The 17,483-nt window shown below is 44.2% G+C and overlaps 1 protein-coding gene across 2 annotated transcripts in view; it reads right to left on the bottom strand.

Annotated features, from left to right (window-relative positions):
* The window catches only part of ME3 (malic enzyme 3), a 164,621-nt gene that overhangs the window by 72,195 nt on the left and 74,943 nt on the right, over window positions 1-17,483 (bottom strand). For both annotated transcript variants that reach the window (XM_075919399.1, XM_075919400.1), the window contains exons 2-3: window positions 14,447-14,580; window positions 12,439-12,588 (exon numbers count right to left, since the gene is read on the bottom strand). In XM_075919399.1, coding sequence (XP_075775514.1) covers window positions 12,439-12,588; window positions 14,447-14,580 — 284 coding nt within the window. The remainder of the gene's footprint in view (window positions 1-12,438; window positions 12,589-14,446; window positions 14,581-17,483) is intronic.

The raw sequence follows: 17,483 nt of genomic DNA, 5'->3' as shown, positions 1-17,483 counted from the left end.
ATGGTCCCAGTGGAGCGCATGGGTGAGTCCGGCCCCAAGGATTCCATCCTGCCCCACCGCTGCCCCCCTCTACTGTGTAGTTGTGTATTGCCTGGCTGGTAGACACGCTCACATAAGCCTGTCTACCAGCCAGGCAGTACGCAACTACATACTGATACTCATGAATGATAATAATAAAACTTATTTAATTAGAAAATACCGGACATTTATATGTCCGGTATTTTCTCAATTTGTTTCCTGGAAAGGAAGCTCAAATACTGGACTGTCAGGTTCAAAACTGGACACCTGGCAACCCTAATTATGTGACAGCATTCCAGATTTTAAGAAAAAAATACTGTTGTTACAAATTTCCACCTGAGTATTTTATGCTTGTATCTAACTTTTCAATGTGTCTGCTATAAACATAATGTGAAGAATCAGAGGTTTATTATAGGGATGGTGCTCAGGTCTGACTGCAAGCAGGGCCTTATTGTTGACAAAAGCTAATTGATCAGATCTGATATCAGCAGAGAAATATGCATTACAGGAAATAAATACACCTAAACCATTGTGGCTAAGGGCCGACTGAAATACATCACAATTCAATGCTACTGTCCAAAAAGGAAGACTGTAAAATCCTGGCCCTAATTCAGTCAATGGATGTTTTGACTCCAGCAGGAGCAGGATTTCGTACAGATGAGGTAAGGAATCTGGGGAAAGCCGTTACTTATAAAATTATGGGCCAGATCCCTGGCTGCAGTTGAGGACTACCCAATGGAGCTCACAAATGGGCTACAAAGGTGGCTTTAAGCCACTTTATCTCCTCTGATTCTAGGCTGGCTGTGCACCAAACCTGGTCTCCTACAGTCCATTGCTGACTGCCAGCAACTGCAAAGGGATCCATATAGTAGCAACCGGGGATCAGCAGGACATCTGGGCTGCCTCAGCCATGCCTACTCGGCTGGCTACTGCATAATGTGAACTACTCCATCCTCTGTCCTAGCTTTATGCGACTGATGGATCCTCTTCAGGTAATTTGGGGGTATTTTTTTCTGGTGATGCAGTGTAGTGTGGGTAGAATACTAGTCTCTGGCCCTTTATCCTTTCAAAATCAAACATGAAACCGATACATTGTTCAGCTTAGGCTTCAGAGCCTTCTCATCATGTCATACCCCTTATTATTATGATTATTCTTTTGTAATCACTGTGGTAACCAGATTAGATGCTCTGAAATAAACTTCAAAACAGGCTCTTTTTGGAAAGCTACAGTTTAGAACATCCCTCTGGGATACAGTCTTTGGAAGCATTATGTTTTAATATGCACTTATTTGTCCAAATATTAAATAATCAGTCATCAAATTGCACAAAATCAACATGGCAATGCAGTGATTTTATAGGCTTGTTTACACATAGATGGAAGACTTTTTGTCAATTGTCAGATTTATTTCTAACTCTGGGAAATAGTAGTATGTGGATACTAATGAAAAAACAAACAATCCAATCCAAGAGTCAACTCTATTCTATTCTATTCTATTCTATTCTATTCTATTCTATTCTATTCAGAGATTTATAGGGCAAAATAAATCTTGAAATAATCCATTTGTGGGAGAGGGAACAAGGCTGCCTTCACTACTCATGTAAGCATTTCTAAAGCTGTCGTTGCAGGTTTCAGGTGGTTAAACCAGAATATAATATCAGCCTCAGAACATGCACCTTCCAAAACTCACTATAAAAAGCCGCACATATTTAAACTTCCAGGATCCTGAGGACTGAAAGTAGATTTACACTAACGAGCATTTCAAATATTGTTTATGAATTAGTCAAGACAATGTAAAAAAACAAACAATCAGATTATCTGTACTAATTAGTGCACAAGTATTTCTGATGGAGACCATGATCCTACAACTTCTTTGGCATGGCCAGACTCCCGCAATATTCATGGACCCCCTTGCATCTCTAATTGGGATTCTATGAAGGGGAGAACCCATGGCAGGGTAGGAGACTTTGTCATGACTTTTTGATCCAATTCATAGTTTTCCACATAATTATCAACCTTTTTGACATCATCCTAATTTAGGACATTAGAAAATGGCTCTTCTCTCGTTTTCTGAAATGGAGGAGTTGGTGGCAGGGGCTGAGAGCGACAAACATCAGACAGAACACTTGTGAGGCAGCAGAGGGATGGACCAGATGCCCTAATTCCATTCTGAATTCTGATCAACAAGAGATAATGAGCAGCATGCCTGTGTCTGATCGCAATTAGTTGCACTTATTCGGGCCTAAGCAAAAAACAGGACTATGTAGCACTTTAAAGACTAACAAGATGGTTTATTAGGTGATGAGCTTTCGTGGGCCAGACCCACTTCCTCAGATCAAATAGTGGAAGAAAATTGGCACAACCATATATACCAAATCGTGCCAATTTTCTTCCACTATTTGATCTGAGGAAGTGGGTCTGGCCCACGAAAGCTCATCTTCTTGCTTCAGCTACACCAGACTAACACGGCTACATTTCTATCATTATTCAGGCCTAATCTCTCTCATGAGTAGGCCCTGCTACTAAGTGCTCTTCGCGTACCCTTTGCCAATCCCAGTGGAATGCTTCATACTATGATATTCAATAGTACAGTTCCCCTGGGGTTTCAAGACTCAATTGAAGACTTTATTCAGCCTCAATTTTCAGCAACTGCAATTGCCGTATTTTTAAATATAACTCTGGGAATGACCCTTGTATTTTAAAGGGCTGTAGGAAAATTCAGCCACAGAGCTCCTATTAAATGTGTGGTTAAAATCTGTGCAGTTCTGAAGATTTACAGCCTGGGTTTTTGCATGTTTGAAGCAACCGCAGCTCTCAATGGTTCATCATCAGTGCTGATCTGTGAAAATATTAGGTCATTAAGTGAGTATTCTGCCGTACTATGTAAATACATAGGTGTGGATGGATCAGAGTCATGCTTCTGGCAAGACAGTAGGAATCCCATCTACCATCCAATCAGCTGCAAGAATAGACTCTTATACACGGCCCTCACTTGACGTGCAGAATGAACCACAGGTTCAAAGTCAGATAGAAAGCAGAGTTCATTCCTTAACCTGTTCTGCACTTGTGACCTCCAATCCCAGCTCTCACAGCATGAGAGACACCAGATAACATCTAGGCAATTGAGAATCAAAGAGGGGAAGAGTATACCAGTGTACCCACATTAAGCATTGCAAAGGGACACAAGCAGTGCATAGTGTACTGTATGCACTGTCGTAAGCAGCAGTACACTATATCAAAATTGGACTTCATCTATTAAACCCGGGAAGCACACACCCTTTATTCATTTTACGTGCTAATGTGAAGGTTAAGGCAAGATCAAGTTTGCTTGGGGAAGTTAAACTAAATCCCAGCCTGATTGTATTTCCTCCTCATGCTGAGAAAATTCCACTGTGACCCACACTTACACTTTTAGAATGCACTGCAGGGAGCCCCATGGATACGTGAAGAACTTGGACTAAGTGTGACAAAGAGCACAAAAAAGGAAAGAAAAATACTGATACAGTATCAGGGCAATTTGCCTTCAGCTAAATGAAGACTGATCTGGCACATCCAATCCTGCCTAAGGGGATATATTTATTAAACTGTCCTTATCTCCATTTTAAATTGCATGTATCAGATACACAAACACTAATGGCTATGTTTTCAAAAGTCACATGCCTAAGATGTGTATTGCTTGCTAGAGACTATGCTTAGCAGTTTATCTTCAGGACTCTGCACATCAGCAATACAGCATTACATGTCAGAACTACGGCATTAATGTTAAAACATTTTCATCTATTCACCCCACGCATAGATGGAAAAGAGCTAGTATGGCCTAACTACTATCGCCTTGGCGGGCACAAAATTGTTTCCTACACTTACGTTTTCTAATGTTTTGTTTGGTTCTACTTAGAAAAGCCTCCCCAAACCCTGGTGCGCCCACGACTTCCCTTGAGAGAATGTTCCACAGCCTAACAGATCTTACCTCACGATAATCAAATTCTCTTTTTCCTTTCGCTTTCATCCCATTATTGCTTGTTATACACCCTGGCATGGTACTTATCCCACAGTAATTTCTCCTGACATTGAGAAGCACAAACAGTCACTTGGGCTAAATTAACAGCTCTGATTCTCTTTCCTGAGAGGTTCTTGAAACCTCAACCCATGGCATCTCTTTTATTTTCAGTTTCCCTATCAGCCTTTCTCCCACTGCTCTTCCTTGCCCTCTTGGCCCAAATTCTTGACTAACAATACTCATGCCATGTGACAAGAGCTCTGCTCCCTGCTGTGGTTTCCCTAACCCTCTCCTCCATAGCCAAAGCCCTCCTGCCTTTATTTCCTTCACAGAGAAATCTCTTCTGCTACATCCCTGATGTCCCACTTGTCCTGCCATCTTGATTGCATCTCCTTCCACCCAGATACGTAGCCACCATTTTTTTTAGCTGGCACCTTTCCCTTAGCCAGCAAAGGCATTCTCTTGCATCTCCTAGCCCTGATCAACCCTTGCTTGACCTCAAGCTGCTCCTTTGAGCCTCCCTAATCAGAGCAGCCCCCAGCCCATGTCTCCAGCCCAGGGTGAATGGAAGGTCTGCAGCTTCCCACAGTTGCCCAGGTGGCTCTTACCATGATCTGGCTGTGGCTCCAAGGGCTGTCCTCCTGTTGGAGCTAGGTTGTGGTAAGAGATACTCATGCAGCTATGGGGAGCCACAGACTCTTCACCTGCTGTGGGTAAGGTCCCAGGGGATGGTGGCAGGGGGTTGCTCTTGGGCCCCCTCATCCCAGGCAGGTGCAGAGGAAAGAGATGGAGTAGGGACAGGAGCAAGGCCATGGAGGGGGTGGGGGCTCTGCCCTTCCCTTTTGGGAAGGCTCAACCACCACAGTAGTTGGAGAACGTAGTGACACTTACAATGGGCTGTTTGAAAGGGCATTGTTTATGTAATTGGTTTAAAGCAGCAGAAAAAAATATTCCAATCATTATAACTGCATGTTGTGTTATGCGTAAGATTTGTGTGAACAAGGGGAAAGCCTTACAGATGGGTGGGAGGCTGAAGTGTGGAAACTTGCCTGGAGGTTTGAGCAATCAGCAAGGCATCCCATAGGGAAACACAAACAATTGGGGGAATACTATAAGGAATGCCTATTGTTCATATTTTGAGTCTTATGGTTGAATATGCTAGTCTGTGGGGGTTGCGTTGGGATACAGACAATGCGAACACTAAGGTATTGTATGTGTGTGGTTTAAGTTTAGCATTCCCTGTGTGCTTTTGCACCCCCCCTACATTATTCCCTCCTTATTTATAGGATTTTCTGTGTTAGTTGCAGTGATGATTCACAATGGCTATACGGTGAATGGTTTTTATTACAAAATAACAATAAAAATAATAAAAAAGTTTTAATGACACCTCTGGAAAAATCCTATCTTTGTATCTGAAAACACGTCACCAGTCTGCACAATAACCATTTATACAAAATCCTTTAATGAATGCAACAGCACAAACAGAAAGCAAAGTCCAATAACAAGAACAGTCTAAATATAACAGTTTTGGGGGGAGGCAGGGAGGGCATGAAGTCACAGGCAAGTATACATCTTGCCTCTGGTTCTCTTGTCCGTATGGCTTCTGGGGTTGGGTGCCATGGCTCAAAAGTGGCTGGGACAATGCAGGGCTCAAAAGAGCTGAACTCCCTGGTTCAAGTGTTCCCAGAGTCCAGATGTTGGGTCAGAGAGATGAATGGAAGTTGTGGGGAGCTGTGGGGATCTGACAGCTAGGGGTTGCTGCTGGTCCTAGGATTCAGCATTGCCCAGAGGCTGAAGGACAAAGCTGGATCCCAAAGTACAGGACAGGAGGGCCTGCTAGTCTAAAAGGAGCATGTTTTGCAGGAGGGCATTCTGGCTCAATGTCGATGAGCTGCTTCTGCATTTCTCTGTTGTTTCCCATGCTCTCCTTTGCTATGGTGATGATGGCCTTAGCTACTACTACCATGTTTTCCTTGGTCAGTGCAATATTGTCCTTGGCTCCTACCACAATTTTCTGGGCAGCGGCTGCATCTGACTCTCCTGCTAGGTCCTCCTATACAGTCTCTACCTCTCAGACAGCCTGGTTTTCCTCTGACTCAGCTGTGAGTTCTGCAAACATATCTTCACGAGTCTTCCTGTTTCTCCCCCTCAGGTTGGCCAGCCTGCCAACAGCACACAGAAGCCTGGGCCTTGTTGGTCTGGCTGGTGCAGATGCTGTGGGAGTAGTTGCTTATTGTTCATTTCCCAGACAAGTCCTGATCACTTTTTAAATGTACGTTTGTGTGACTTTTTCTCCGTGAGACCCTTCCCAATCTTTAGGATGGTAAGTGGTCTGCCAGCAATAATAACAAATAATAATTGCCAAAGTTCTCTTCAGGGCATCTGACTGTTCAGCCCTGGCCTAGATTTCTGGCTGGAAATTGGATTCTGCCGATGCAGGGCAGGAATTGGTCCAATGCAGCAGGGCAGGACTGTGGCTGGCCTGCCAGAGGGCTGACATCAGGATCCAAAGTCACAAAAGATCTTGGCTTTCAGGGGGCAGCACATCTCTGGTGTCTTGAGGCTCATCCCCAGATGGACGGAGCCAATTGTCTGTGGTGGGGAGAAAGAGTGCAGGCAGCAGGCTCTGAGCACTGCCTGGGACAGGTTGCACTACTACTGTGTAGAATCTTGTCCAGGTCACATGTCCCCTGCTGGATCATCTTTTTTTCTACGCCTTGTTTCAATGTACTTTCTCCTGAGCTGTGGATTCTGGAGTGACTCTGAAGTCCAAAGCATGACATACATGTTCATGAGCTTACCAGACAGACAAAGGCATTGGTGAGCATCAATTATTTCTGTCCTCTTTGAAGGCTTGGAAAACTCTGAGTGGCACCATACTCCTCTATTTAATGCAGCCTTCCCAAGAACATCCAGTTTTATTGCACCGAAGCATGTACTATTCCTGAGATTGTCCTGGTAGCACTTTCTGAGGTGGCTTTGATTCCATTTTTTTTTCTGGAGGCATCAGTTTTTTTTCTGAGGGAGTCAATATTCAGGCATCCTAATAATATGTCCTACCCAGCATAACTGGGCTTTTATCAGCATGGCTTTGAGACAGGGCAAGACTAAAATTTGCCTGTGATCCTAGAGAGCTTCATTCTTCTCAGATATACCATTTCAGTTTACTTGCACAGTTCAGCTGAACAGTACTGCAAGTGGTAGCAACTCAAATTCTTTGCAAGAGTTAAACCTTAATTCCCCCGCTCCCATCAAATTCTGCTGGTCTCAATGATTTCAAAGGAGAAATGGCATGCAGCACTGAGCCAAATACCCCTTCAATCTAACTCCATTGCTCCACAGGACATTTTTACTACCACACAATTATAATCTGATCCAAATAAGAACAACAAAAAATGAATGTTTCTCATATGAATCTCATCACTTTAAATAATAAAACAGATTTTTTTCTTCTTGGAAGAATGGCTACATGTAAATATGATTTGGGAAAACAACCTTTATCAAAATAAAAACTGAAAACTGCAGCGTGCAGTATATCAGAAGAGAAAGAGTAACCTTTGTAAATTAAAAAGTCAACTGCAGTCAGGGTGCTATGGTTTGCCCTTTTCTGCAGAAGCCATGGGTTGGAATCCACAACAGTTCCTTGCCTCACTTTGACAACAGAGCCTCTTTGCAATGGAACACCAGATGTTCTAACCACAAGGGCAAAATAATGAGGGTTTTTAAAAATGAGTTTCAGGAAGGAAATTTCTCCAAAACAACAATGGCACAAAGTCTCATGTGAGGTAAAACACTGCTCCTTTCTCTGATAAGGATACGGCCACAATGCCTTTTTTTTTGTGGAACAGGATATGCAAATCGTGCTCCCATTTGCATATCTTCTTCCGATTCTTTTTGCAGAAGAGGTTTTGCCAATAAAAAGCCCAGTGTAGATGGGGCCATTTGTTGGAAAAAAAACCCTCTTTCGCAAGATCACTTATTCCTCAAAAATCAAGGTTTACAGGACCTTATGAAAGAGGGTTTTTTTCTGACAAATGGCCCTGTCTACATGGGGCTTTTTATCGACAAAACCTCTTTTGCAAAAAGAATTGGAAGTAGATATGCAAATGCGAACGCAATTTGCATATCCTCTTCCGCAGAAAGCTGGCAGTGTAGCGTAGCCTGAGATAACAAGGGGATTGGGAACAAAATTGAGGAGAAGTCAAAGACATGGTTTGACCTTGCGGTATGTTATGTAGACTTTAAATTAATCAGATCAAAGATGCAGGCAGAGTAGTTTACCAGTCTGAGCATGGGCCTGAAGGTCAGGAGCTCCCAATTCTAACCTTGGCTGGTGAAAAGGTGCTGTGAATAGTACAACAGTCATTGTCTCAGAGTGCTGCAAGTTAGAGAGATTGGGGAGGAGGATTACTTTAGGATCTTTCCCTAATCCCTCAAAACTAGGTTGAGGATATGGCTACAGAACACTGGCATATTAGTTGTAGCATCAGGGTGTAGATGCTTCCTATGTTGTTGGAAGGGTTTTTTTTCTCCAAAGGCAACAGAACAATTAACCCATTGACCTAGCCATGTCTATACCAGAGGTAAGATTGACCTAACTACAGGTTGAACCTCTGTAAACTGGGACTCTTTTGTCCAGCAACATCTGGAAGGACCACAGATGTTGCTGGACAAGAGCTGGCAGCTGGTCTCCACGCAGCTGGGCTGCCAGGCGTGACCCAGCTGGACTGCCTGACGGGGCTGTAGCTGGCATGTGGCAGTTGGACTGCGGGATAGAGAACCCAGCGTGTGACAGAAGGGTTGCCCAGCAGGGCAGTAGGCTGGTGCACATCAGCTGGGCCGGTCAGTGCAACCGGGAGACCAGCGCACTCCAGGTGGGCTGCCTCACGGGGCTGGGAGCTGTGCTGCCTGGCTTAGCAGGGGGGGATGGGACTGGCAGGGCGGCAGGGCTAGTGGAAGCAGAGGGAGCCAACTGGGAGGCTGGTGGCCCATCCAGTGCTGGGGGCGGGGAGGAGAGTGGTAGCAGGGGGCTAGATATGACCTCCCCTGGTCGGCACAATCCCTCATCCAGGACCAGTCAGGTTCTGAGGGTGCCAGACTAGGCAGTTCCAACCTGTACTACACTCAGAGCACAACATTTTCCATAGCTCTGAGTGGGGTGGCTAAGTCAATCCAATTTTTAAGGGTAGATTATGCCAGAGACTTATCTCTTGTCACATGTAGGGGGCAGCACAAACAGGCCCTTCTCCCACTCCTCTGTTTTTCAGGGCAGGGAGGTGGAAGCAATCTGTTGGCACAAATGTCTTCACCTTCTTTACTGCATACTGGCACAGCAACGCTGGCCAGGGAGTTTGAGGCTCATGGAAACTAACGGTCTCCCCTCCCAGGGGTGGCAGGTAAAGCTTCCCCTTGTGGAGGCTAGCCCCCTGCTCTGCCTCTTCCAACTGAGGCCTGGCCTTTTCCTGCCAAAGTCACATCCCACTCGCTGCTCTCAGCTTCCCTCCCACCCTGTAGTCCCAGCTGGGGCAGGGGAGGGTAGAGAGGTTGGCCCTTCCAGAGCTATGAGACCAGAGACCCTGCCCTTCCAGCTGCGGGCTGCAGCAGCACAGCTCTAAGCCCAGAGACACCCCCTGGTTCCAGGGATCCCCAAATTGGCCAGGACCCCAAATTGGCCCAGCAGCATGAGGTTTGAGGAGGCTTAGCCTCCCTGCGCCTCCATTCCAGACTGCCCATGCCCCCACCTCAACCTGCTTGCTCACGCATCAAGCAGCAAGCTGGGGACTCCACTGCCTTACATTTCTGCATGGCATCATAAGTGTAAGCAGGGTCTGAATGATTGCTTCCCTGTCAGCTAGCGGGGAGGGGAGAAGAGACCCTGGCGTGCTTATGTAAATACAGGTTGCTCCTGTTTTGCTTAGATTTGCTAGATAGTCAGATGCTGGAGCAGTATTTTGCTCAGTGTAATCAACTTGGCTGGGTCTGGATCACAAATTATGCTAGTACTGAATGCAGGGAAAGTGAAATATGGTCACCAATGTTTGTAATTATTGTGGGAATACAGAAAGACTGTGCTTAACCTATCCCAAAGGAGCAGCCACTTGCTGTTTAAAGAGCCTCAGTTGGCTAAGGGCTCAAATGTCAGAGCCCAGTGAAAGTAAGAGGGGAGGGCAGATTCCTAATCAGCAGACTGGATGCCCTCAAGGGTCTGCTGTAATATTGGTTCAACCTGCTTCTCTCCACTGTTCAAAAAACAGAGAGGGCTTCACGAGGAGCCCCCTTTGTTATTTTTAAATAGCTCGATTGGAGTTGAAATCACTTGAGGTGGGGCAGTGTTTCTGTCCAGCCTGCAAAAGAGCTGGAAAGACTAAGAGACTGAAGTGCAGAAGTCACGGCCAAGAAGTGGATCCAGCAGATGGTGACTGACAGCCAACAGGACGGTGTGCAGAGGCATGATGAGTGGCCAGCAGAGCTAGTACAATGCCTCTTTGCCTGCCTACCCCCCTCATCCAGGGTGGGAGGTGAACTCTGCAGATGTACCTCTGAACACAACGGAAACTGAGAGGGGGTGAAGAGAAGGGTGGACATGAGAAGGGGGACTTTTGGGTTGCTGGACTTAAGAGCCTAAGATTGAAAGGACACTGCCCAACCTGCCGGGGGTGGGTCTCTTACTCATGGTTTATGTTTATGGAACTCTGCAGTATTTCCCCCTAGTTAATGCTAACTTCCCTCCTTCCTTTTATTAAATGTTTCTTTCCTTTCCTACACTCAGATTCTGTGCTTGTGAGTGGGGAAGCATTGCCTCTCAGAGACACTCCGGTGCTGTGTGAATTTCCCAGGTTGCTGGGTGGGGAGCCCGAGTTGGTTCTATGTTTAGATTGATAGATATTGAAGCTGGCCCTGGCGGCTGCTGGCTCAACCTGGCAAAAGGGTTACACAAGCACAAAACAATCTTATCCCAAATTGATTATTTTTCAATGTTTGTGGAAAAGATCTTCAGGCTCTCTCAAGGCCTTCCTCATACAGAAGTGAATATTCCAGCCAGGATTCACAGACTTGTGGTAGCAGGGCTTGTGGCTGGGCAGTTTCCCTCTCCCTGCAGGTGTCAAGAGCACAAGCGCCAGCCTATACTGCACTGTCTGTACATTATTTTCAGAGCCATAGTACAAGCCTGCTAGCATGAGTCTGCAGATCCAGGCTGGGAGAATCACTCTCAGATTCAGTGTAGACTTTCCCAGTGACTCAGTTTCCCCACCTGCAACTGAGGCTTATACTCTTCACTGCCATGAGAGGTAGTGCAGTAAGGGTGAAAATAGAAAGCACTATGTGTCTGCATCTAGAAAGTTTTTCCATTAAAAGTATTTCCGCAAAAGCGCGTCTAGATTGGCACGGATGCTTTTGCACAAAAAGTGCTTTTGCGCAAAAGCATCCGTGGCCAGCCTAGACGCGATTTTGCGCAAGAAAGCCACGATCGCCATTTTAGCCATCGGGGCTTTTTTTGCGCCAAACAGTTCTTCCCTGTCTACACTGGCCCTCTTGCGCAAGTATTCTTGCGCAAGAGGGCTTTTTCCCGAGCGGGAGTGTGAAAGTATTTGCGCAAGAAGCACTGATTTTGTACATTACAAAGTCAGTGCTCTTGCGCAAATTCAAGCGGCCAGTGTAGACAGCTGGCAAGTTTTTGCGCAAAAGCAGCTGCTTTTGTGCAAAATCTTGCCAGTCCAGACACACCCTATAATTATTATTATTATTCCATTCCTTTATTAGATGATGATAGGCTTGTACTGCAAGTCTTTATAGTAAAGCTTATGTTTTTAGCCTAGTGATATATTTGAAGAATGGAAAAATATGACACTTTATAGGAAAACTAAATCTTCACGACTGAACTTTCAGGAAAGCACTAACACCCACACAGTGAACCACTCTAATTAGAGCATTATCTAGTCAGAATGATTTATTTTTAAAAGTTCAATTATTGCAAGGAATCAGGCAGAATATTTCCCCCTAAAATGCATTTTGCTGTGAAATCTTACAGGGCATATGAAACCGTGCAGGTTCTCTGAGTCACCAACAGGTTTTTAAAACCCAAATGTTCCTCAAAGGTGGTACTGCCAAAAGAAGACCAATACTATGGAGAGAGCAGATGCGAAAGGAGGGCGGGAGGCGAAGGGTCTCGCTTCAAGTTACATCTGTAGCTAAGTTACACAGACTGTACAATACCGTTTCAGAACAAACCACCCTCTGTACTCGTGTACGCACACATGTGCACACGCACATGCACACACACCCCTCCTAAAGTTGTTGGATTACCCGTCTTTTGTTTAAGAATCACATTTTATTTTTGCTGGGCCACCCCCAGAAATAGGGGTGCTCAACACAAAGGCACACTGATGTCCACTTAAAGAAAGGAAAAAATGGTCAGTTTACTCACCGAGGCCTTCTGAAAGCTAGACCATACTGCTGACAGGCCAGACCGACAGTGGGAGTGTAAACTATAGGCATGAATCTCTCAATGTCTGAGGTCAGCACTCGGTAGAAAAGCTTCTCGTTTCTGTCTTGCAGTGTCATAAGAATAATGTATCTTAAAAAGAAAAAAAAACCAGACACATCAAAGAACCTGGTTGTGGACAATTCCACCAATGCTGTGCACGACGGAAGAAGTCAACGGTATCTAGATTCATAACATCTCACTCGCTAAGAATGTAGGACACTCCCACAAGGACCAAGTACTAGTCTCTGGATAAGCAGCTCAAGTTTGCAATACTCAGCATCTTTAGCCCTGTTGCCTTCGACAGGAGAAGTGCATGTTCAGTTCTTCAGAAAATCAAAACCTGAAGTATCCTCTGGATCTGGATTTGTAGAACAAACTTTTCTAATGAGGAGGATCAGAAGAAGAATGCTGAAGGCATGGCTATGAAGGCTGGTGCTAGAATTAATCTACCAAGTGGTCTGGATGCCATTCATATTTTAAGGACTACACATATGCAAACTGCAATAGATTCATATTCCTAAAATGCTCCATCTTACCCTCAACTCCTGTCCATCCACCCACAGTCTGCAACATACATCGGCCTTCAAATCTTACATACCCCCATCAGCCTATCCCCCTAGAAAGAGTCTGGAAGGATATTAGTGTTAAAAATACTGGAGAGTTAAATTACATATCACAACAGAAGCACTAAAATAATAATAATTTAAAAAATTAGATAATAAGAAGTAAGGGCATCTCTGTAACCCAAACTTTGTCCACCAGTGCATATGCATTATGACATAGTCTTAGATGATCCCATATTATTTTTGGTGTAGGATGTAGGATTTGCTAATAAATTAAATGTCAAAATATCTCTTTTCTTTCCTGAAAATGATTCCCTGGCTAAGAATGAATTTGTCAAATTTCAGCAACAAAACTGAAAGTCTGAAAAATTCTAAGTTACTGGAAATGACACACTTATAATGGAAATGTGCAAGCTCAGCAGTACTCCATGTTCAGGGCCTAATCCTGCAATGTGTAGCATGTGGACAAACTGCTGGGCTCCTCACAGTCTTCACAGTCTGCCTGCATGCCACACAGTGCAAGACTGGTGCCTACGTCTGTGATACATTTGTGATAAAATGCAGCAGAGGTGCTAAGCAGGTGAGCAGGGTACAATTTGTTTGAATTTCTCAGTTGCCAGGCCAGCAACAGTACAGAAGTAAAGGCAAAACACACAGCCACTGTGGAAAGGAATCACGTAACATTTTCCCACAGTAACCCTTATGGGTAAGGATGAAATTTTGTCTCAGAGGTCACAGATTCCATGACCTTAATGAGCCTCTGACTTTTTCAGCTACAGCCTCACTGCCTGCAGTGGTGGTGTTGGAAGAACTATCAGCTCCTGCCACAGTGGTGGAGCTGGAAGAGCTATCAGCCCCTCCCACAGTGTCAGTGTTCAAGACAGGTCATGGGCTTCTGTGAACTTTTGTTTACCGTCTGTGACTTTTACTAAAAATATCTGTGACCACATCTTAACCTTACTTCTGAGCAATATTGAATGTGATGGTGGGTTAGGAATAGGAGCAGAAGCAAGTGTTTAGCACTGCATAGGATTTTAATATGTCACGTATCAGCAGGCACATTCTTTTTGTTCTTCCATAAGGCATTTTACTGAACATGCTGATAGATGGGTAGAGTTAAGTGAACCACTGTGGTGGTGCTCATGTGGTGTGTAGGGCCATATGTACTGTGGGAGATAACTGGAGTGAACAGAGGAGACAATGAGCAGGCTAGAAAAGACACAACTGGCAAACTCTGCTAGTTAACAGAAGCTGGAAGAGTGATTCTGAACAAGAGCTCTGAACTTGGCAGGCTTAAAACAGGGAGATCCTCCCATCTCCATGTGGGTCATAAAATCCACAATCCCAGCCAAAAAATGAAAGTGAAGAAGACTTTTTCAACATACTTGTCTAGATCACTGGATTTGGTCTCATAGCTTTTCATGACACGGAGAACTTGAACCTCTTGGCTCAAGAAGCATGGAGGAAGCAGACCATGAATTCCAAGTTGTAGCCTCTCTTCAAGTGTAAAGGCCATGCCCTAGGAAGGAAAGACAAAGGCATAGTTAAACAATGGACTATATCTCAGTCTGTTCTTACCAGCCACAGTGACCCCTCTTCAAATAAATAGCTTAGAACGACTGAAAATAAAAAAGAAGTAGACAATGAAACAGAAATAAAAATAGAAACCCTAATACCAGAGGTGAGCTCTTCCACAACTACATGTGTCTGGCACACACCTTTGAAGAAGCTGATGTTGGACGGACTTGAAGCTAGGACATGGATAGACTATTTCTCTGTTCTAATGTACCTCTGGCCCCTGTTTACATAGTAATGCACGCCATCTGGATATGCAGAAAACACATTCTAAAACAGTGGAAAGAGATTATGATCTTCTGAGAGCAGCCTCCCCCCCCAAAAAAATTACCGCCAAAAACATGCCTGATATTTCCCAACTAACACAGGAAGAAAAGTGTATTTTTCTCACAGATACTATAAATGTCAAAGTTTAGCTGCAATGGATGGCAAAGAAAGAGACAATCACAAGCTGATGCCATCTATTTCCTACAAATACAGAGGCGTAAAGAGGCCAGCAGAAAGGTTCAAATTTAAAGCAAGACTTGAAAATCCCACATTCCCAAATAGCGTGATACATTTGGAGGGATTTATTAAGGTTTGGGAGCAAGGAACCTGATTTCATCCCTAGAGGGAAAGGGACAAATGGAGAAACAAAGAAATCCAGTGGCTGCTGCTTCTTTAGAAGAGAATTGGGTATTGTTACTGAATAGTCATGTCTGTTATTTTTTTAAATCAATATAATTATGCAAGTAAAACCACTAAGGTAGACACAATTATAACAGTATTCTGTGCTTTATACCAGTATCGCTTTTTTTGCTTCACTGAACTACAGTATGCTCTACTGGTATAGGAACTTTTATACTAGAATAATTGCACCTACACTAGAGTTTGTGTGTTTGGGCTTTTTTTCTTTTTTCTTTTCTGCTTTAACTATAGTTACAGCAGTAAAAGTTGGTAATGTAGGCAAATCCTCAGTCACACAAGGAAGGGTGTGTCTAGATTACAGAGTTTTGTCGACAAAAGTGGACTTTTGTCGACAAAACTATACCTGCATCTACACTACCGCTGAGTTCTGTCCACATAACGTCGACAGAACTCAGTTGTTTTGTCGACGCTGGTAAACCTCATTTTACGAGGCATAACGCCTTCTGTTGACAGAGTTCTGTCGACAGAAGGTGTTATTGCATGTAGGGTTGTGTCTAGACTACAGGGTTTTGTCGACAAAGCAGCTTGCTTTGTCGACAGAACTGAATGTAGTCTAGACGCTCTTTGTCGACAGAAGCTTTGTCGACAGTATCTGTCAACAAAACTTCTGTCGACAAAACCCTGTAGTCTAGACGTACCCGAAGAATCTATGGAAAGGGTGGGAATAAAAATGGGAGCATTGCTTCAGAGAGCTTATTAGAAGGCCTGAAAGTAGGTCTATGCAAAGAACTCCTTGGCAAAATTATGCACTGAATTAATACAGCATACAGTGTATTTGGAATCAGATAATGCCTCAGATCAAAAGCTTTGATCCACTGGGACTTTTTGTTTTATTTTTGAGATTAAAGAGTTCTGCCTAAGAGCCATACTGCATTGGTAATTTTCTTGTGCTGATGTCAATAGTAATTAAGGTGGCATCTACTTCCTAAAAGAGCTAAAACCAATCAGCACGCATTCCGATCCATTTTTAAAAAGATATGGAAAATGGCTCATTGTAACAGATGGATATCAGTCCAGAAAAATTTTTCAATACAGCGTACTGAGCACCCACAACACCATTACAAATCAAACCCAGAGGTAGATGTTCAGCACTCTTCAAGGCCTTAATCTGCAGTGTCTTTCAAAAGTTCCATATTTTACAATATAACCGAGTCCCATGAAATCCAGAAACTGCTTGAGTGGCATAACCAATGATTTTGCTGTTATGGGGAGCCATGGGCCAATGCTTAGGAAGCATAGCACAGAATGGGTCCTGATCCCTGATTAGGGCACATATATGCTACCGTATACATGCAATAATTAAATAAAAATAATAAATTTCTATTAAATCCAAGTAATGGTTGGGAAGCAAAGAAAGATTATTATTTTCTGCCATTGTCTATTGCATTTTCCATAAGAGGCCACCTCCTCTGATCCCCTCTGCACCAGCCAACTAGAAGTGGGTGAAGAGTACTATTCCATCAGGCACTGGAAGGGGGAGCAGTCCCTTTCCCTGCAGAGCTCTGTGGCAAAGCTTTAGTGGCATAGAGGGACTTGCACAAGACCTCCCTTATATATATACTGAATGGGTGTCGTGTGAGCCCACCATTCAGGGAGGCTAGCCACATGGCTCCTCCCCTTCCCATGCCTACTGTCTCCCTCCACTGGAGCCCTGAGAGCCCCCTAATATGTCTGGAGGAGCCCTGGTTGAACTATGCTGGGTCACTGACCACCCCCAACACTGGACTTCTGGCTAGTCCCAATGTCAGGCCACCAGCTGGCTCCAATGTGGGTCCCACCACGGGGTTGCAGTCTTCCAGTCACAGCTGAGCTCCTGGTAGCTTGGGGTAAAAGGCAGAGCAAGGGAAAGTACAGAGTTTGGCTTAGGGGAGTCTTGGCCTATTATACCTGTCATCTATGATATATTATTTGTATAACATGGGTTGAATGAGCATGAAGGCATATGGGGATGGGTGCCCTGTGTTTTCTCATATATTGTGGGGTGTTGCCATTTTGATTTTTTAGTAAAAACTAAAACAAACATAATAATGACAGTTCTTGTTGCATCTGGATTTTCAGGCAGCTTGACTCTGCATGTTTAAGATCTCCTCTGAAACCCCAGAAAGATTTCCCATTACACATTCCCACTGATTACTCTTGTACAAACCTTTTGATGACCAT

The sequence above is a fragment of the Pelodiscus sinensis genome, chromosome 1 (genome assembly GCF_049634645.1).
Source record: "Pelodiscus sinensis isolate JC-2024 chromosome 1, ASM4963464v1, whole genome shotgun sequence".
Lineage (NCBI taxonomy): Eukaryota > Metazoa > Chordata > Testudines > Trionychidae > Pelodiscus > Pelodiscus sinensis.
Note: the sequence above shows the minus strand (reverse complement) of the source record. Positions and strands in the feature narration are given on the sequence as shown.